The sequence below is a fragment of the Trachypithecus francoisi genome, unplaced genomic scaffold (genome assembly GCF_009764315.1).
Source record: "Trachypithecus francoisi isolate TF-2019V2 unplaced genomic scaffold, Tfra_2.0 Contig00164, whole genome shotgun sequence".
In the NCBI taxonomy this organism is placed as follows: Eukaryota; Metazoa; Chordata; class Mammalia; order Primates; family Cercopithecidae; genus Trachypithecus; species Trachypithecus francoisi.
The window spans coordinates 1-21,270 of NW_022680497.1; the positions used below are offsets into that span (position 1 = coordinate 1).

The 21,270-nt window shown below is 45.7% G+C and overlaps 2 protein-coding genes across 2 annotated transcripts; both read right to left on the reverse strand.

Annotated features, from left to right (window-relative positions):
* Positions 1–160: 160 nt before the first annotated feature.
* LOC117072102 (neutrophil defensin 8-like) lies at positions 161–1,971 on the reverse strand. Its single transcript, XM_033192089.1, has 2 exons — positions 1,834–1,971; positions 161–474 (listed from the first exon to the last, which is right to left on the reverse strand). Exon 2 carries the CDS (start codon positions 460–462, stop codon positions 166–168), a length of 297 nt encoding a protein of 98 aa, XP_033047980.1. The 5' UTR covers positions 463–474; positions 1,834–1,971; the 3' UTR covers positions 161–165.
* An 18,065-nt stretch (positions 1,972–20,036) lies between these two features.
* LOC117071407 (myosin phosphatase Rho-interacting protein-like) lies at positions 20,037–21,270 on the reverse strand. Its single transcript, XM_033191397.1, is given in 2 exon segments — positions 20,037–20,868; positions 20,870–21,270. Coding segments are annotated over 2 exon segments (1,233 nt in total).

A 21,270-nucleotide genomic window follows, 5' to 3' on the forward strand; every position in this document is an offset into this window, starting at 1 on the left:
TTCTCTTTATAAATAAGTCTACTTGTTTAGATCCAGAGATAACTAGTCTGTCTCTTCATATCTTAAACCTAGTGAATTTCACAGATATTTCTTGGAATCAAGTCTTTGGAGAAATAAAATTTCTCAGATTTATTTGGCTCTCTGTTCAATTTATAGATGAGAAAATCAAGGCCCAGAGATGCTAAGTGAAGTCACCTCAGTGACATAGACTGCTGAGACCCAACTCTGGAGCCTGTCTCCTGTCCTTCCCTCTAGACTCAGCAGCTCTGCATGCTGGTCTCTCTCACCTGAATCCTTTGGAGCCAAGCTTTCGTCCCAGGCAAAGGAAATAACCACTTCTGGGTTGTCTGCTGGAATCTGCTCCTGGGCTGCAGTAGACTCGTCAGTTCTTGCCTGGAGTGGCTCAGCCTGAGCCAGCAGGGCCACCAGGAGAATGGCAGCAAGGATGGCGAGGGTCCTCATGGTTGGGGTCACCTAGAGGAGGGAGAGCAGGAGTGGACGTGTGAGAGGGAGGAGCCAGCCTGGATTTATAGCTCTGCTGGGAGAAGGCTCAGAGACAAGAAACCTTCTCGACCTTCAGTGAGAGGAGGTATGCATTTTGTAAGAGAGGCCCATTGGTCTCAAGGTCGCTCGAATGCTCCTGTTCTCCCAGCTTCATGCTAGTGTAAATCTGTACGTTTAATGTCTGTGCTAGGTTGGAGCTGATAATGACAAGAAAGACCCTGCTATGTTACTCCTGGGTTCACCTGCTTAAATATTAGTATTTACTTTTCAGCATTCCAAAAACAATAGAAATTGCGCTTTCATTCAACAGGCTCAGGGAACAAATGCTTCTTATTTTCTGAAGATGTGTCCTGCTGCTCTCTGGAGGTCTAGATTTTGCTGTCCTATATGAGTTTCCAATGGACTAGAGAGCAATTCACTTCAGGATTCAAGTGACTTACCATCCTCATGAAGAGGTTTTTGAGGTTATAGGGTGAGTAGTCTCCTGTAGGAATCAGGGTGCAGAGGACAATGATTTTATCAGGCTAAAGGTGAAATAAGCTCAGTGACATAGAGTTGTTGAAGTAAAAAAAAACCTGTTTATTATTTCCAGCTCTATTTAGACTTGAGTGACAATTAACAATTGTATGTTTATAGTGTACACTACCTCATGATTTTATATATGTTTGTATTTAAATCTTTATCTCACACCATGTAGAAACATCAATTCAGAATGAACTGAAGACCTAAATGCAGCACCCAAAAGCATAAACTACTAGAAGTGCACATAAGGATAAAGCTTTTGACATTGATGTAGGTAATGATTTCTTGGCTATGGCACCAAAGGCACAGGCAATAAAAGGGAAAATAGACAAGTGCGGCTGTATTGAACGCTAAAGCATCTGCACAGCAAAGGAAACAATCAACTGCGTGAAAAGGTCATCCAGAAAATGAGAGAAAATATTTGCAAAACCTACATGGTAGAAGGGGCAAATATCCGAATACATAAGGAAGTCAAACAACTCAATAGCAAAAATCAAACAACCTGATTGAAAAACAGACCAAGGACCTGAATAGGCTTTTCTCAAAAGAATGTTCCAAAGACCTGCGATTGTCTCTACTGGACATGTTAACTAGGACACTTGTGTTTAGAAGGAAACTGCTTGAGTTTCTCTATTAACTTAGCTGAAAGCCATTGTCCCCAGCAGCCACCAGAGATCCAGACAGACGTTCCCAGCAGGGATTTACCCACTGGATCCCTCTGGGGTGGCCCCACAGTAGAGGTCAGATTGGAGGCATAGCTTCAATGATGAAAACTCAGTGTAAAAGTTTAAGTTTTGTATTACTTACAGCTCCTCTAGCTAGGCAGGGCGACCAGAGAGGGCAGACAGCAGTCCTCTGTCCCAGGTCTTCTGTAGCAAGGAGCAGCCGTGCACAAGTGGACTTCCCCTATTTCAAGGTCTTTTGGGATGAGGTGTCCTAATTTCCGGGGTTACTTTCTGTTGTGTCCATTCAATAATTGTGGTGTCAAGGACAGTTGAGAAATTTGGTGGGAAGGTGAGGTTAAAGTAGAACTCCACAGAGGAACCCCTCGTCTACCTTGGTCAGCCCTGACCAGGCCTGGGCAGCAATCAACTTTGGATTCTCCGTGGCTCCTAACACAATTGACCCTGTGCTGCATTGACTGTGGCTAAGGTGAACTACCTGCACCAAGGGAGTACTTAAAGCCTCCAGGACAGCCTGGCTGCATATCGTAGTATACACCCTACAAAGAGACTAGGATAGGAATGCCACCCACACGCAGAAGAGGTTTTGGAATCTGTTTCTGAAGCAGTGTCCTGAGGACCTGGGGTCTAACCATAAAAACAAATCAAAGCCATTTGGCTGAGCTGGGATATTGGAGAACACCCAGGTGAGACTGATTGCCACCTGGGCTTCTGTTGCTATGTGGAACAGACTTTTGTGGGTTCTCCTGAGTTATGGATGTACACGTAGCATGTGGTTCCCCAGAGGGGACAATCACCTCCTTGCTTGGCCAATGAACAGTTTAAGGTTAAACAATTGTCTAGGATCATCTGAGCCAAGAACTGGTCTGAAGCATTAGCCTTCAGGGTGGGAGTGGCCTTTCCAGATGGCCACCCAAGAAGGGAAGTGGGAGTCTGGGCATTCACTTGACTGCTGGTGTTGTACAGCTTCTCAGCCCTTGTGGGTCTTCAGAGAAGCATTTAGCAAAGTTGAGTGATGCTTCCTGGGAGGCATAGGAAGTTTACATCCATAACTCGTATACATTGGAGCACAGGTGTATCGCTGAGTCCATGATCATGTCTGGATGCTTTCTGTGAATTCAAGGCTCCAACCCTTCAGGCTGCAGTCTGGGTTTGTGCTGCAGCATCATTAGCCCATTTGGACTGAAGTCTGTGCATCCAGAGAACCACCTCCTCATCCTTAAAACAGGGTGAGCTGAGGTTGCGAGGGCTGCTGGTGTTTAAGCATTGGTGCCATGGGACCCATTCAATATCTAAGAATTGAGTTGCCCACCTTGGACACAGGTCAGGTTGTATTTGGGGTGTAGCCCCTCTAACAGGGCTTACAGGGAATTCCCCAGTTTTCCAGCCTGGGGTACAAATTCTGACTAGGGCTGTCCTGTTCCCAGCAGCTCTCTAGGCTGCAAGGCCTGGGTGTGACAGCTACCCCACAAGCTGTGTGTACACGAGATACCAAGCAAGGCCAATCATGGAGAACACTGACATCTTGTCACTCAGGGCTTCTTCCCAGTGCTTCCATATTGATACAGATTATGGGGTCAGCTCACACCCACTTTTCCTTGGAGTCTTTCTCCCCCGTGGCCATGTTTGGTGATGGCACTTCCATATGGTCTTTGCCTGATGTAGTTGTTGTCTGTAGTTTGAAGGCTTCTTCTCCTCATTTGCTGCCTCTGACTGCACCCTCGGTGGGTTCTGGAGCAATAATCCCTACTTCCTGCCAGGAGGAGTAAGTGGGAAATATTAGCTAACCTTTAAAACCAGTAAAAACGGGAGCTTGTGCCAGAAGTTGCCTGTCAAATGGAGAGGTGTGGTCTAGCAAAAGCCTCCTTGCCCTCCTAGGTGCCAGTGGGCCTGGGGCGTCAGTCCTCAGAAGACCATCGTTTACTATCCATCCACAATTCATTGTTCAGTAAATGTTTGATGTTGAGATGGTGGATGTCCTGTGATGGTGTGGGAAGATCTCATTATTGGAGAACATGTAAATGATGTTATCTCTAAGGGAAAAGAAGCTAACTCTTCTGTGATCACCAAGGTGGGCAGCACAGTGGGTCTAGCCCAATTGTGATGAGGAGATGATGGCCATCGGGTTGAGAATTAAAAAAGTGATGGCCCTTAGAAGGACCTTGGTGCCTTGGGTGTCCGTAGCACATCCAGAGACATTAATAACCGTGACTTTAAGAGGCCACTGTGCTGCTTGAGGAGGCTGGTGGCTTGGGGATGATGAACTAAATGAGACTCCCTCAACCCACCCCAATGCTGTGATGCCCTGAGGTGGAATCCTCCATCTAAATCAATGGTAGGTGTGGTTCTAAAGGAGAAAGCAAAGAAATGCCACGAAAAGAGAACACCTGCTCCACCCGGGGCATAAGGAGCTACCTTCCCTGGAAGACTACACGTGCAGAATCCCATAGCCAGGACTAGTGTGCTTTTTCCAGAGGCTCTGAGAGTTGTGATGGGTGGTAGGAGGGCCTCCCCATGAAACTCAGAACCTGGGACCCAGGCATAGGGTTATAGTTTTGACCTGGTAGGAAAGGGTAGTCATGGAACACAGCATGCGTGTTAGCGTGGGGCAGAGTAGGGGCTGCATGGAAGTGAGCTCTGAGGAGGACCCTCCACCTCCCAGCTCCTCAGAGTACATCGCCCTGTCCCTCCCCTCAGCCATCTGTCCCCTGTCCTGCAGGGAGGGTCCTGGTGCTGCCTGTGCCACACAGCCACTCCCAGGCCCGCAGATCCAGCTGGGACAGGCAGGAGCTCCGAGTCCCCTGCCTTTTGTCCGCCTTTCCCAGCCGCCTCTCACAAGCTGTCTATGTGTCCGGTGTTGGCGTCTGCAGCAGGTTTATTTTACAGTCAACCATAAGGAAATAGCTTCCTTGAGCTGTTTTCAAATAGGCCCCTAAATCCTTTTACTCTTTTTTATAGAAAGGAAGGCTTTTGTTCTCTCCTGTTGGGTCTAGGACGGGTGACATTTTGACCAACAGACCACATGCAACTAGATGCCATGCTGTTTTCTGGGATTAGGCCCTAGTGAACTGGTGTCTTTCACTTTCTCTGTGTTGGACGGTGCTGTGGCCTGATACATTTTTCCTCTGAAATTCGTATGTTGAAGTCTTAGACCCTAAGATGACAGCATTAAAAGAAGGGGCCTTTTTGGAAGTGAGCAGGTCAGCACGGTGGGGTCCTCATGAATGGAATGAGTGTCCCTGTAGAAGAGGTCCCAGAGAGCTCCTTCATTCCTCCCACCAGATGAAGACACAGTGAGAAGATGTTGTATATGAACCAAAAGGCTGGTCCTCACCAGAGACTGAATCTGCTGCCACCTTGATTTGTACTTCTCAGCCTCCACAGGTGGTTCTGAGTGGTGGCAGGAGTTAGGGTGTGGAGGGTTGGAACAAAGAAGATGAAGGGTCACTGTTGTCCAGCAGGACAGAGAGCTGAGAGGTAGTGAGGGTGACCTTCCAGGCAATATTAGAGCAACTTGGTTAATGGCATTTAAATTTTTTTTAGCAGTTCACATGTGCTAAGAGGGCTGGTGCCTTTGGAGCACAAATACCATGCTTGGAGGAAGACGAAGCATTCCACAGGGAGAGGAACTGAGCCCACCTGCAAGGATAGGCTAGAGAACACAGAGCAACCAGCTTTCTAGGAAAAAACAAAACTGTGATTTGCAATGTTTGTAAATTTCTGTGGTTAAAATGCTCCCAGCTATGGACAGTTTAAGAACTATCACACAAAACACCTCTGTCATGAGCTGGTCTGATCTGACCCCAGCACATCACAGGGTCTCATCCTTCAGCTTTCTCAGAGTTCCCAGCTGAGCCAGCACCACCCGCCACCTGTGCATGAGTGTCCTGGCCCTGGAATTTTCAGATCTCAGCAGAACCTCTCCTCTTATGCCCGTGGAAGGATCCAAACACCAATTGCAAATGTGTGAATGAAGACCTGATCATGCTGTTTCAATCCACTACTTTCTGTGGTGTCTTTTCACACAGTCCCAGATGAACAGAAGGCACAGTCTTGGTGAGAAGTTGAATGTGTGCATTGTTTTTGTGTGTAAATCTCAGCTTCTCTATAATATTGATGAAGTGGGACAGAACCCTCTCACCTTATTCCCAAAGTGTCACAAAGAGCCCATCGTCATGGCAGCATGGAACTGTGGACTCTTAGGAGTGACCGAAGAACCCCCTCACCCATTCTTAGTTTAAATTCTTCCTGCTGGGAGCAGAGGTGGTGCGGGAGCCAGGTGGAGTCTCAACTTGTCCCTGCAGTGACAGACTCAGAGGAGGCCATGGGACCCAGGAGTTGGCTGGAACAACAGGGAAAGAAGTAGGGATTTTCTCCTGGAGATTAGCGACAACGGTCATAGAGAGATGACCACGATTCACACTGTTGTCACCTGGGGAGGCAGCGCAAAATAAGATCAAGAAAAACAAAGGGGGAAGAAAAGGTAAAAACAACAATGTAACTCATGCTTTGAGTTCTTGGATCAAGCAGTTCCTAAAGCCAGAATTCCTCCTCACTTCCAAGATATAGGAGCCAAAATGTTAACTTAGCTTGTCATTGGTTTCTGACATTTGAATTCAAGACCCCACTAAGACATCCGAAAACCATAAAAAATACCGAACACAGAGAAACTGAGGCAAAGATAGTGCAGTGCACAAGGACAGGAGATGAGAGCAGATGACAAGTGTCCCAGGGGCAGCTTGAGAGCACACGACAGGTATACTGGGGGCAGCTCGGGCATCAGGCTCCCTGGTGATTCCCATGCACAGCCCCAGGGGAGAACAGCCTTGTTAATGTCGATCAGCAGGGGAGGAGGGACGGCTACGTGAGAGGTTGGAAGGACAGTGGGTGAGTCAGGGATGGGGAGCTTCATAGTTGATGTTCATAAATGGAGGAATTCCAGGTGGTGTCAGGAGCTGGTGGGTGGCCATGGGTAGAGGGCTGGTGCAAAGGATGAGGGAGTCACTGTTATCCAGGATCTCAAAGCATTGAGAGGTAGTGAGAGTGACCTTCTGGCAAATATTAGAGTGAAAAATATGCCAAAGTTCAGAAAAGGGAACAAGTACTTTTCTCGTCTCTTACATTGTTTTTTCTTTGTAAACAGGGTTCAGAATATCATATAAATAAGCACAAAATATCAACAGCAACACTAACAAGCCAACATCCTTTGTTTAAAAGAAAAATTGCACCAGATACTTTTTTGAAATGCCAAGGAATTGGTTATTGAGGAGTGTCCCAATAGGTGTTAACTCTTTGCAATAGGGACAGCAGCTGAACTCAACTCTCTTGAGGTCAAACACAGGAGACTTTAAGCCCTAGAGTGAGCTGGTGGAAAAGTACTGCAGGTTGCTGGCGGGAAGGTTGAGCAGTGTGATTGGGCCATCTGTGTTTCCCAATTTGTATTTATGGAACTTAGGCTCCTATCATCCCACAAAGAAAAGGGTATGTTCTTCTTGGAAAATGACATTTCAAAGGGTTAACTTCATATCTGACTTATTCTTTATTTTCTCCTCCTACCGTATGAGTGGCTTAAGTTAGAAATATCTCATCAGCATTCCATAAATGTCCTGTGTGTGTGCATTCCATTAATAAGCTTTGGGTTTTATTCGAGGCTAAGCAAGTTGCTCCCATTGTTTGGAGACCCTCACACCTCTCCCTGCATTCTCTGTCCTTAGTGTTTGGGGCTGTCATTGCCCACCCTAGACTGCAGTAGCAGAATCTTCCTGTGGTTCTCCCAGTATGCCTTTATCCACACAGAGGAGCAGGGATACTCTGTCCTCATCTGCCCCTTTCCCTTAAATTGATAGATGCCTCTGAGAATATCAGCTCGAATTACTAGTTCATCCTCTTCTCTTGCAACATTAACTCCTCCAAATCCAATAGACTTAGACCCTGACCTTGCATATCTCTGTCCCTGATACCATTCTCTCCAGCAAACATTCTCTAATGTTCTTTTTAATCTATTCAGTTGTAAACATCTTTATGTTTCAGTTTAAGATACACCATAAAACCTATCCTTGCCACGCCAAGACAAAATGATCTCTTCTTTCTAAAGTCCTAATGTTACATAAAGCCACATTTAACCCATGATATTCTTCTATATTTCATTCTTAAATGATTTTAGTTTTTGAAAGGTCTAGTATCACATGAACTGACACGCGGAATTTTTTCCTCTGTAGGTTTCATCTTTTTTCTATGAAGTTGAGTAATACAAATGGAATTTTGTAATATTATGTGATGTTGAGGATAATTAATTAATCAGAATTAATTTATTGATGTCTGTGCCCAGATGACTGCCTAACACATAGCTGGTACAACAATGAAACATGCAGGGAAACATGCAGCTTCCCTTCCAGCATAAAGACAACTGTTACCGAGAGTAAGCGAAATGTATAGGATGTGAAATGTATAGAATGTGAAATGGTTTGAAATTCTACAGTTGGAAATAAAGAGAACAAGGAGGATGGAGGTATCCAGGGGAACTTGTTGCAATCTTAAATTGAGAAACCAAGAAAGGTTTCAGTGACCAAAGGATGTTTTAGCTGAGACCTCAGGAGCTGGAGGAATAAGCTGGGCAGACTTCTAGGTGAAGAGCAGGTGCCCCAAAATGAAGTGATCCTGGCCCAGTGGACAGTTAGGAATAATTTGCAGAGTTAGTTCAAGGACCTCATGACTCCAACTCCAAGGCAGTTACAGGAACCCAAGGAAGGTTGCTTGTTTTTCACCCCCTGAATGCTAATATGTGTCCTTCACTGTCTACACAAGGGGGAAGATTTGGGAGCATTTATTTTGTCAGACATGAACCCACTGTGTCCTCCTTGAGGTCTGCAGTAGATCCCCCAGCTGTGCAGTGTCTCAGCAGGGTGCCTGGAACCCTGAGCTCCCTCTTTACACAGGAAGAGCCTCAGTCTGGGGCTGAGACCTGCTTGGAATCTGCATGGTTGGATGTGGACAGCACCTGCTTCCTTCTCCTGGGCGCTGGACATTTGTGGTTGGTGTTGGTAGTCATAGCTGTGTCTGGACTCATTAGATTGTTTTATTCAAGAATGGTGAATAATCCACTTGAAACACTCTTTCTTTCTTTGCAAACTGTGGTCTCTCTGTCACTGTAAGAGTTCTTGGGGCGTTTTACCAGTACCACCCAATAAGAGTAGCCAAGGCTGGAACAGACATACGTTTATTCAAAAAATGTACTGTGGAATTGCAAACTAGTACTACTAAATTTAAAGTAGAATAAAGACTCGGGTCTGACGCTAGAATTCTTCCCGGGGCTCTGGGGCTCACGCTGGAATCCTTTCTGGGGCTCTGAGGCTCACGCTGGAATCCTTTCTGGGGCTCTGGGGCTCACACGGAATCCTTTCTGGGGCTTTGTGGTCATGTTCTCATAGGCTATTTGCAGGATATGTTGAACTAGTGTTCAAATTTCAATGGGTGCCTAGAGAAGGAAAAAGAGACAGGAAGGGTCACATCACACCTCAACAAGATGTCAGCCTGGCCTCAGGGACACCGGGAGTGACCCTGTCCTCTTGGAGGAGAGGAGAAAGACAGGCTCAGGAAGGTACATACCCAAGGTGTGCTGTGCCTGGTTGGGAGGCTGCAGTTGGAGGCAGGACCACAGGGGGCGCTGTGGCCTTCCCGGCAAATGCTCTGAGCATCTCAGTGGGCGCTGAGCTCCTGGTTCATTCCCTTTCTCCAGACCTGGTTTTCCGGCTCACTTGCTGATGTGCAGGGCGTTCTGGGTATCAGAACCTCAGTGCCCTGCAGCACAGGCAGGGACGCAGATTACTTGGATAGCTTTTCCCTCACATCTGTTTTCCCGGTGCCCTTTTAAAACTGTATTTTCAGGTAGAATCAGGTCCTCTGCACATTTAAGGGAACCCAAGAGAGTGTTACCAGATGGAAGGTCTTCACTGTGAGTTGTCTAGATTCTTAGCGCATTGAACAAATAATTCAACAAAACGTACAAACAAAGCAACAAAAGAACGAAGCAACGAAAGACAAACCAAAGCAACATGAGAACGCAGTAACAAAAGTGCAGATTTATTGACACTCCACAGAGTGGGAGTCGGTTCAAGCAAGTGGCTCAAAAGCCCCCCATTTAGGGTTTTTATTAAGCTAAAAGAAATTGGTGTGCTGCCTAATCTTGCCTAGAACTGACTGCACCTGGTTTTCTTTTCCTTATGCCTTAACCCTTGATTACCCTACTTCCCTATTCTCCTGTCTCAAAGGTGCATTTTTCAGAATACAGCTGAGGAATCTGCATTTTGTTTGTGTGAAGACAACTTTATGAATATGAAAATCTTGATTTTCCCTGGCATGGGTGGGAAATATTGGTGATGAGTCTGTTGCAGTGAGGTGCTCCTATGCTTTCTGTTGTACTTATTACAGGTTTGTTGTTGTTTTTGATTGAGTTTTGCTCTTGTCACCCAGGCTGGAGTGCAATGGCATGCTCTTGGCTCACAGCAACCTCCATTTCCCAGATTCAAGTGATTCTTCTGCCTCAGCCTCCCAAGTAGCTGGGATTACAGGCACGTGCCACCACTCTCAGCTAATTTTTGTATTTTTAGTAAAGACGAGGTTTCACCATGTTGGCCAGGCTGGTCTTGAACTCCTGACCTCAGGTGATCCACCCGACTCGGCCTCCCAAAGCTCTGGGATTACAGGTGTGAGCCACTGCTCCTGGTCTGGAACCATTTCCTTGATGCTGGGATGACAGGTATGAGCTACCACACCCATCCCATTACAGCTTTCTTAGCTGTCCATTCCAATCTCAATTAAATGTTTTTCAATAGAGCTGTGACAACCCCAGGTCTTCAAAGCCAGATGTGTGATCTGGGTCTGTTCAATGAAGCTCCAACACTTCAGGAAAGAACATGGTGTTTTTTCGGCCGGGCGCGGTGGCTCAAGCCTGTAATCCCAGCACTTTGGGAGGCCGAGGCGGGCGGATCACGAGGTCAGGAGATCGAGACCATCCTGGCTAACACGGTGAAACCCCGTCTCTACTAAAAAATACAAAAAACTAGCCAGGCGCAGTGGCAGGCGCCTCTAGTCCCAGCTACTCCGAGGCTGAGGCGGGAGAATGGCGGGAACCCGGGAGGCGGAGCTTGCGGTGAGCCGAGATCGCGCCACTGCACTCCAGCCTGGGTGACACAGCGAGACTCCGTCTCAAAAAAAAAAAAAAAAAAAAAAAGAACATGGTGTTTTTTTTTTCCTAAGAAGTAGCGATGTTATGATTGTGTTAACTGGAAGCTGACAATGATTGTTTTTCCTAACACATGGGGGTTACCTTTGAGTGAATTCAATAGAAGTGAGGCAGAGTGAAAAGATAGAGAAGTAGAAGGAGAAGTCAGCAGCATAATTTGTGCTTGTAAATCAATTTGTGTCGGAAGCCAATGTTTGTCCTTGATATTCTTAGAATTTGGAGTTGTATTTTGCCTAAAAAGCTTAATTTAGGATTCTGGTACTTGCATCCAAAAGAGTCTTGATTAAGAGATGCATTAAACAGCAAACAGGTAGAAACACAGAGAACTTACTATAAAGACTTTATTTGGAAGAAGAAAAGAAAATTGAAGACAAGGTAAAGGAGTAACAAAAGTTCTCTAGATCTCAAAGCAAATGATGAACACATTTTCCTCTGTACTCCATGTTCAGAGGCCGCAGAAAAGACAGCAGATCCCACTATTGGTGCAGGTCCCATTGCGGTGTTTGGAAAACTGACAGCCTGATATTCTGCAATAGCTGACCAAGCCCCTTGTTGAGCCTGGAGACACAGAGAAAGCATCAGGCATTAGGACTGGGGTCAGAGGTGGTTGATAAGGAGAATCCCTGTGCGGTTACCTACTGTGCTGATTGCGTTCACCACGGTGGCCACATTGCAGCAGCAGCAAGATCAGGTCAATCAGTAGGAATCAACGTACACAGCAGTGCTGCTCACAGGCAGGGTTAGAGGCTTATTCTCATTTGCTCACTTTTTTGTGATGCTGCTTCTTCACCCACACAGTTGAATACACCCTTAGGTCCATTCCCATTTGTGAAACTCCTCTAATGAACAAACAGAAATATGTTTCTTTCCACGTGGGTTCTCAACCTTGATGCCAGCGAGACTCCCCAGTATGTTTCCACATAGCATAAGATTACTAAATTTCACTGACTTCTCACAGAACCAGATATCTTTGGAGGATTAATGTCCATTGAATATCATCTGATTCTGTGTTTTCAGTATACACATGAGGAAACTGAGGCCTGGGGAGGTGATCACCTAAGAGAAAGAGCCAGCTGTTGAGTCTGATTCTAGAGGTTCCTGGTTTTTCCTCTCTAGACTCCTAGCTCTGCAATGCTGGTGGCTCTCACCTGAAACTCTAAAACCTGAGCTTATATCCCCTGTGAAGGACATGGCAAAGTCCTGGTCGTCTGCCCCAGGCTGCTCCTGGGCTGTAGCCTAGTTAGCTCTTGCCTGGTGTGGCTCAAGCCAGAGCCTGGAGGGGCACCAGAAGAGTGGCAGTGAGGAGGGTGAGGGTCCTCATGGCTGGGGTGACCTGGAGGAGGGAGAGAAGGAGTGGATGTGTGGGGAGTGAGGAGCCAGCCTGGATTCATAGCTCTGCTGGGCGAAGGCCTGAGACAGATGCTGCAGTGAGAGGAGGTGGAGCATATGATTGGGGAAGGGAAGGGCTGCCTTTGCCATCAAGATCCCTTTGATGCTCCTCTCTTCTCCCAGCTTTCATCATAGCAAGTCTGTTGATTGAGTGTCTGTTCTGGGTCCAAGCCAAAAGGGATGATTAGGATCATGATATAATTTCCAGTGTCTCATCTGCTGGAACATTTCCTTCTTAATGTCCAAAAAAGAAAAGAAACAGTGTTCTTATTCAATAAGTTCAGGAAATAAATGCCTCTTATTTTCTGAAGATGAGCCCTGCTATTCTCTAGCCCTGCTAGACCCCGAGGCCAGAGCCAGACCTGATTGGTGTAGAGAGTAATTTATTGCAGGATTCTAGGGCACTTCCACCCTCATGAAGGAGGCTTTTGAGGTTCTGGAAGGCATAGTCTCCTGCCGCTGCTAGTGTGGAGAGGACAATGGCCTCATCAGGGTATCAGTGAAATAAGCTCTGTGGGATACTAGGTAAAGAGTTGGTCTGAATAAGATTTAAAAAGTTTTTTTATTCCCAACTGTATTGAGAGGAGTGACAATTAGAAATTACATCTTTTGAAAGTACACAAGCTGATAATTTGATGTATATCTACATTTGTGCCCTTATCTCACACCGTATGTAAAAATCAACTCTGAATGAATTGAAGACCTAAATATAAGCCTTGAAATCATAAAACTTACTAGAAGAATGCATAGGGATAAAGCTTCCTAACATTGAACTGGGAGATCATTTCTTGGATATTACATTAAAGGCAGAGGTAACAAAAGCAAAAATAAACAAGTTGGAGTTCATTTAAGTGTAAAACATCAGCTTGGCAAAGGGAACAATTAACTGAGCAAAAAGGCAACCTAGCAAGAGAGAGAAAATATTTGTAAACAATACATGTAATAAAGGTAAATATCAAAATATATAAAGAACTTAATAGAAAAAATAAGTATTAATGATAAATGTGACTAAAGAACTAAAAGAAATCATTATTACATAACTAATGGAAACTGATGACAATATCTTTTCCAAGACAGAATATAATAAAGTGAAGTTACAGAGAAACACATGAAATTCTGGAATTGAGGAGTAGAATAATTGAAATGTAAATGTTATTAACGGCTGCTCAATAGTATACTTAAACTGGCAGAACCAAGAATTAGAAAATGTGTACACTGATAGATAAAAGATTACACAGTCCAGAGAAAAGAGAAAACAGATGAAGAAATAAGAGAAAACAGATGAAGAACAGAGAAAAAAGATGAAGAAATAAGAATACACTTAGTGAAATATGAGTCACTATTAGGCCTGAAAACACTCACTGGTTTGAGAGGGGAACTCTCTCCATCTGTTAAGGCAGCAGTCCCCAACATTTTTGGCACCAGGGACATCTATGACAAACCTGCAACTAACATCATACTTGATGGTTAAAAAATAAATAAATAAATACATAAATAAAAAATTAAAAAAAAAGATGTTGTCCTACTGAGCTCAGAAACCAGCCAAGGATATCTGAAGTCACCACTTCTACTCAACATTGTGCTGGAGGTTCTAGGGCAGTCAGGCAAGAAGAAAAAATTAAATGACATCCAGGTTAGAAAAGAAGAAGTAAAATAATCTCTGTTTACAAAAACATGATCTTTTATATGTAGAAAATCAAAAACAATTTATTAAAAACTATTAGAAGTGATAAGGGAGTTTAGCATGGTTGAAAAATAGAAGACCAGTGCACAAAAATCAATTGTATTTTTTCTTTCATAATAAACTTTTCAAAAATGAAGCTAAAAACTCCTTTTACAAATAGCATCAAAAGGAAAACAGCTAGTAGCTGAGTTAACAAAAATGTGCAAAATTTATACTCCCAAAACCACAAAAAGTTGAAAAGTTTTTAAGAATATCTCAATAACTGGAAAGAGATCTTATGCTCATGGATTGTAAGGCTTTTTTTTTTTTTTTTTTGAGATGGAGTCTTGCTCTGTCGCCCAGGCTGGAGTGCAGTGGCCAGATCTCAGCTCACTGCAAGCTCCGCCTCCTGGGTTCCCGCCATTCTCCTGCCTCGGCCTCCCGAGTAGCTGGGACTACAGGCACCCGCCACCTCGCCCGGCTAGTTTTTTGTATTTTTTAGTAGAGACGGGGTTTCACCGTGTTAGCCAGGATGGTCTCGATCTCCTGACCTCGTGATCCACCCGTCTCGGCCTCCCAAAGTGCTGGGATTACAGGCTTGAGCCACTGCGCCCAGCCTGGATTGTAAGGCTTAATGTGAGATGTCAGTGAGCTGGAAAGAGATCTTGTGCTCACGGATTGTAAGACTGAATGTGAGGCATCAGTGCTCCCCAAACTGGTCTACAGATTCAGCTCAATCTATTTCAGAATTCCTAATGATGTCTTTGTAGAAACTGACTAGGCGATTCTATAATTTATATGGAATAGCAAGGATCCCAGAATAGCTAAATCATCTTGAAAAAGAAGAAAAGTTTCCTGTTTTCAAAACATCCTACAAAGAAACAGAAATCATGACAGGGTGGTCCTGCTGTAAATATAGATGTAGATGAGTGGAATAGAACTGAGAGTTCAGAAATAAAAATGTGTCTCTGGTTATTAACTGATTTTCTGCAATGGTGCCCAGGCCATTCAATGGAGTAAAGAAAATTCTTTTCAACAAATGGTGGGGTAAACTAGATGGCCACATTCATCAGAATGATTGGACCCTACCTCACACTGCATTTAAAAACTAATTCAAAATGGGTTAGAAATCTAAATGTAAAATCTAAAAGCATAAAACTTTCATAAGGTAACATAGCGAGCGGCAAGCCTTCATAACCTCTGTTTGGCAATGGATTCTTAGATATAATATCAAAAGCATGAGCAACCAAAGGAAAAACAGGTAATTGGATATTATCAAAATTAAAATCTTTTGTGTTTCAAGTGACACTATCAAGAAAGTGAAAAGGCAAGTCACAGAATGAGAGAAAATACTTACAAATCACATATCTCATGAAAGACGTGTATCCAGAATATATTCAGACCTCTTATGACTAAACACTTAAAGCTAAATAAACAATTTTAAAAAGGGGGAAAGGATCCCTTTAGACATTTCTCTAGAGAAGATATATAGATGGTCAATGAGCACATGAAAAAATTCTTGACATCATTATTGATTAGGGAAATTCCAATCAAAACCACAATGAAATACCACTTCTTATCCACCAGGGTTTTCTAGAATCAAAAAGGCAGATAATAGACAAAAGCTCTCGAGGATGTGGAGAAATTTACTGCTGTTGGGGGCATAAAATGGGGCAGTCTGTGGGGGAAACAGTTTTAGGGATTCCTTAATAAGTTAAACATAGAATTACCCTGTGAACTAGGAATTCCACTCCTAGGTATGTACCCAAAAGCTATGAAAGCCTATGTCCGCACAAACGTTCATGGGGAAGTGGAAGAAGCCAGACACAAAAGACCATGCACCACATGATTCTGTTTATATGAAATATCCAGAGTAGGCAGATCTGTGGGGACAGAAAATAGCTTAGTGGTTGCTCAGAGGTAGAGGGTTGGGAATGGAGGAAGGGAGGAATGGAAAGCCCTTGGGATCTTTGTGAAGCGATGAACATTAATTTGACTGTGGTTATTGCTGCACATATCGATGAATACACTAAACACCACTGAATTCTGCACTTTAAACGAGCGAATTGTACATCATGTGACTTTTATCTCAATAAAGTAGCTTTAAAAAAACAAAATAACACAAAAAATGGTAAAACCAATTTTTTTTAAGTTACCAAATACGTTTCCTTTTTCTATATTTCGTGTACTAGTGCTTTGGGGCCAAATATAAAATGAAATATGCATGAGATGATGGAAATTGTGTTATGTTGCTACATTAAGTGTGGTTTCTTATGTGACCTGGATTAGTGTAATCTGAGAGATATTCGTCCTTAAGTTTTTCCAAGCAAACCTTGTTTACTCAAACATGGAGGCAATTATTACTGCTTTTCTTCACTCTCAACTTTTTTGTAAGAGCGTTTGTTCAAAAAGCCCTTTTGGGACCACTAAAACTTTAAATATGTTATGCTATATGACACTATCATTTTTGTTTGCTTGTTCATTGTGAGACAGAATTTGCACTGCTGGCAGGCTGGAGCGCCATGGCGCGACCTCGGCTCACTGCAACCTCCACCTCCCTCCTTCAAGCAATTCTCCTGGCTCAGCCTCCCCAAGTAGCTGGGATTACCAGTGTGCACCACCACGCCCTGCTAATTTTTGTATTTTTAGTAGAGATGGGGTTTCACCACGTTGGCCAGGCTGGTCTTGAACTCCTGACCTCAGGTAATCCGCCACCCTCCTCGGCCTCCCAAAGTGCTGGGATTCCAAGTGTGAGCCATCGCATCTGGACCTATCACTTATTTTTATCATGTATATTTTTGCAGTTCAACATAATCATCAATTATAAAATGCCTCTCCCATTTCACATTTCATAAGAGTGAAGAGGTTTTTTAAAAAGAGCTTTTCTAGAATAGATACTATGACATAATTTTGTTCTCTTTTGAGATTGGAAAAGTAAGGATTTTTGGAAGAGTTCTAGGCAGGGCAGAGAACTCAGTTGTGCTTTAATTGGATTTCCGTGGTTGGGACTTTTTCTCAGCATCAAGGTGAAGGTGAGAACAATATAAAATTGATGTAGGCTTAGTATTTGGCATTTGCCCAGGGAGATGAGAGAGTAGGGGGAAAAGATGAGAGAGTAGGGTCCTCATACAATAGTGATTAAATGATGGAACACAGACCAGGGCTGAATGTGAAAGAATTAAAAGAGTTTGGACAACTGATTGGGAAATAGTGGTGTTCCTAGAGAATGGAGGTGTTGATGACATTGAATGACAGCGTGGGAGTGGCTGAGTTAGAAAGATTGAGGGGTGGGGATGAGGCCGGGTAGGACGCTGGAATCTGCATTTTTAAGGTGAGAGTATCTCCAAGTGATAAGAAGATTGATGTTATGGCTGTGGAGTGGGTGAATAAAACAGAGTATGAGGAAGGTTTCTGAAACCAACTCAGGTCAAGGATCCCTGAGGTGTGTTGTTGGGAGCCATGTGAGAGCAATGCCATTTCCCACACCACAGCAGGTGTTCTCAAAGCCAGAGCTCTGAACCAGAAGCACCTGCATCACCTGGGAACATGGTAGCAGTACAAACTCCTGGATCCCACCCCAGACCTGCTGAATCAGACACTCTGGGGAGTGGATCCTAGCAATAGCGTTTTACTGAGACCGCTGTGGACCTAGGGGAGGTTTACTGCTCATAGACCATCATCACTCAGGACAGAGACTCTTTCTCCCAGGTCCTTCGAAAAGCAATGGACATAAATGCTTTCTGTTAAATCCCATTGCTGAGGTCGGTGCAGAGTGAAAGAATTCTGAAACTTTTTAGACATTTCCAGAGATGTGCATTTTGTGTGTCATTGCATTTGTTTTATATTTACTTGAACTTGGCAATCATTTATCCAGTGTGAGGTGGCCTTTTTAACCAAGAGCCAGGTTTCCAGTTAAACCTGCCTTCTTCACCCCAATTTTTTTTGAGAAAGAGTCTTGCTCTGTCACCCAGGCTGGAGTGCAGTAGCACGATCTCAGCTCACTGCAACATCTACCTCCTGGGTTCAAGTGATTCTTCTGCCTCAGCTTCCTAAGTAGCTGGGATTACAGGTGCATGCCACCACACTCGGCTAATGTTTGTATGTTCAGTAGAGACAAGGTTTCACTGTGTTGGCGAGGCTGGTCTCAAATTCCTGACCTCAACTGATCCACCTGTCTCGGCCTCCCAAACTGCTGGGATTGCAGGTATGAGCCACCGCCCCCAGCCCTTCACCCCAAAGTGTGCTTGTTCATTGTGAATTAAAGCTGTCCACACCACTTTCCCACTTGTTCAAGGGGAAGACAGCAATTCCCCTATCACCTGGCAATCTCACCCAGGAGCTATTACTCAGCCACCCTGATCTATCTAAGAGGACAAGATTCTTCTAAGGATAAGTGGTCTTTGATTTCCTGGTCTTGACCTAAAGGGGAATTCTGGAATTGTCTGATCAACCTTTGGGAAATAAGAAGTGGCCCCAGCTTACTCCAGATGGAATAGGAGTTACACAGGCTACTTCACATGGTGGTTGGTAAACATACAGACAGACGGGAAGCAGGGAATCGTCTCAGGATCCATATCACAACTCATGAAGTCATCAGAGGCACCCAGCAAATAGATGGCGGACCTGGAACAAGAAGAACATCAAAGGGCTTTGGGGACAATAAGGGAACTTCAAGTGGTTTGCTTTCCTCTCTCCCCTCTCCTCCTGGCCCCCATACTCACATACATACAAATGTCCAAGCCCTATTCGGCAAAGCCCGTTACTCTTGGGTCCAGCTTTCAGTGAACAAATGCAAACACAGGATGGGTATGACTCCCCCTCATTAGCCATCAGGATCCTGCAACTTCGTGAGAAATAACCACCGTCCCCTGTGATGATCAGTGGTCATGAGGACCTTATCTCTGCTCAGCGCCCTTCTCTCATTCACCCCACCCCACATCGAAGCCAGAGCATTTTCACTGACGTGCAATCTGTTTGTGCCAAGGGCTGTTTCTGCTTTTTCTCCGCAGTAGCTTCAGTATGTTTCTACCTTGAGATGTCCTCAGTCATCAGAGGGCAACCTAGCAGTGCCCACACTGTATTCCCAGGCAAGGAGAACCTGCCCTTACAGAAAGATGGGCCGGTAGCGCTACAGTAGCACCTTAAGGACAGCAGGCGGCGCTCCTGTCCCTTGTAAACTTACCCCGAAGGACCTGCATAGGTTCACTACTGAATAGCGGTATCCAGCAAATTCTTTTTTTTTTTTCATTGTGGTTGTTGTCGAGACGGAATCCCGCTCTGTCCCCCAGGCTGGAATGCAATGGCGCGATCTCGGTTCACTACAACCTCTGCCTCCCAGGTTCAAGTGGTTCTCTTGCCTCAGCCACCGGAGTAGCTGGGATTACAGGCACACACCACCATGCTTGGCTAATTTTTGTATTTTTAGTAGAGATGGGGTTTCACTTTGTTGGCCAGGCAGATCTCAAACTCCTGACCTCAGGTGATCCGCCCACCACGGCTTCCCATTGTGCTGGGATTACAGGCATGAGCCACCACGCCCCGACTGGAGCCATTTCTTTGTTGGACACAGACCCACTCTGTCCTCCCTGGGATCTGTATTGGGTTCCCCAGCCATGCAGTGTCTCAGTGGGTTGCCTGGACCCTCTGTCTGAAGCCGCCTCTTCAGACAGGCAGAGCCTCGGTCTGGGGCTGAGACCTGCTTAGAATCTGCATGGGGTGAACGTGGCATTAAAATAGGAGTTCACAGAGGGACGCCTTGTCTATGGTCAGCCCTGGCCAGGCCCCAGGCAGCACCCAACTATGAACTCTCCATGACTCCTAAGACAATTGACCCTGCGATGCCTACACTGGTGGCTGAGGCTGAACTACCTGGACCAAAGGAATATTGAAAGGCACTGGGACAGCCTGGCCTGTGTATCGTAGTATCTACTCCGTAAGGAGACTAGGCTAAGAATGCCACCCACACACAGACGAGGATTTGGAATCTGGCCTGAACCAGCCTCCTTGGAACCTGGGGTCTAAGCATAAAAACAAGTCAGAGCTGTTTGGACAAACAGGTGTATTGGAGAACGCCCGGTAAGATGAGGACCAACTCGGTTTGTGTTGCTAAGCAGGGCAGGTTGGTTGGACTTTCCGGAATTAAGAATGTACGTACCTGCAGGAGCCGGTTCTGCTCCAGAAGGTCTGAGGCCTCCTTCTGGCTCTGCTCCAGCTCCTTCTCCAGCAGAGAGGTCAGCTCGTGTGTGGAGAGCCGGTCACCCCCATCTTCAGAAGACAGGTGGACGGGAGCGATGGGCACCTGCTTCTCTTCCCGGAGAGGCGTGGTCTCCACCTGATGCCACCGCTGCTCGATCTCCACATGGACGTTATGCGTCTTGAGGTCACTCACAGGCAGCCCTGGGCGCCGGTCCACCTCCATGCGCAGGGCTGCCTCCTCAGTGCCTGGCCCGTCTGTGGCGTCCGGCATCCCGAAGCGCTTGCGGCGCTCCTCCCGCCTCCGTGCACGCTCCCGCTCCAGCTCCCCAGGCTCCGCCTCAGCGCGCAAGGGCTCATGGGTGTCAGTGGGCCCTGCGCCACCCACCCGCTCCTGAGCCAGGGCCTGCTGGATGGGACGGAACTCAGCCCAGTCAAAGGTCTTGGAGCGGCCCTCTCGCCTCCGCTCCCGTGCGCGGCTCCTCTTCTGCTCAGGGTCCGGCTCCCCCAGCTCTGCCTCTGGCTTCTCAGTAGGCCTCGGGCACGTCTCAAAAGAGGAGCTGATCTTGTTTTTTTCCTCCGGCAACGAGCTCGTCACATCCGGGGCAGTGGTTGGGTGCACATGTTTCATGATGGTCTGGATCCAGTTCCTCCGAATCCCGACGTCATAGCCGACAGGTAAACTCGCCCTCGTTTGTATGGATCTGGAAGCCATAGTTTCTCTGAACTGGATACTCTGTGACATCCTAACATGTAGACAAGTCAATTTCCCCATCCAAGTCGGCTGCTTCCTCAGCCACCGAATCCCTGTAGTATCTCAGGCTTTGATCGGCCAGGACAAACCAGTGTTTCTTCCACTGGCCGTCCTCATACTGCTTAGTCAGCCAGCCTTTCTTGAAATTCAGCAGGTCGGGCATCACGGAGGGCTCCGTGGACCTCCTGTCCAGTAACTTGGCTCTCCCAGTTGAGCACGCGCCTTCCCCACCTTGCAGCAGCACACCCCGAGTGCTGCTTTTCACCTGTACCTTTGTTTTATTATTATTACTGCTGTTGTTGTCGTCGTTAACTGTGGGCAT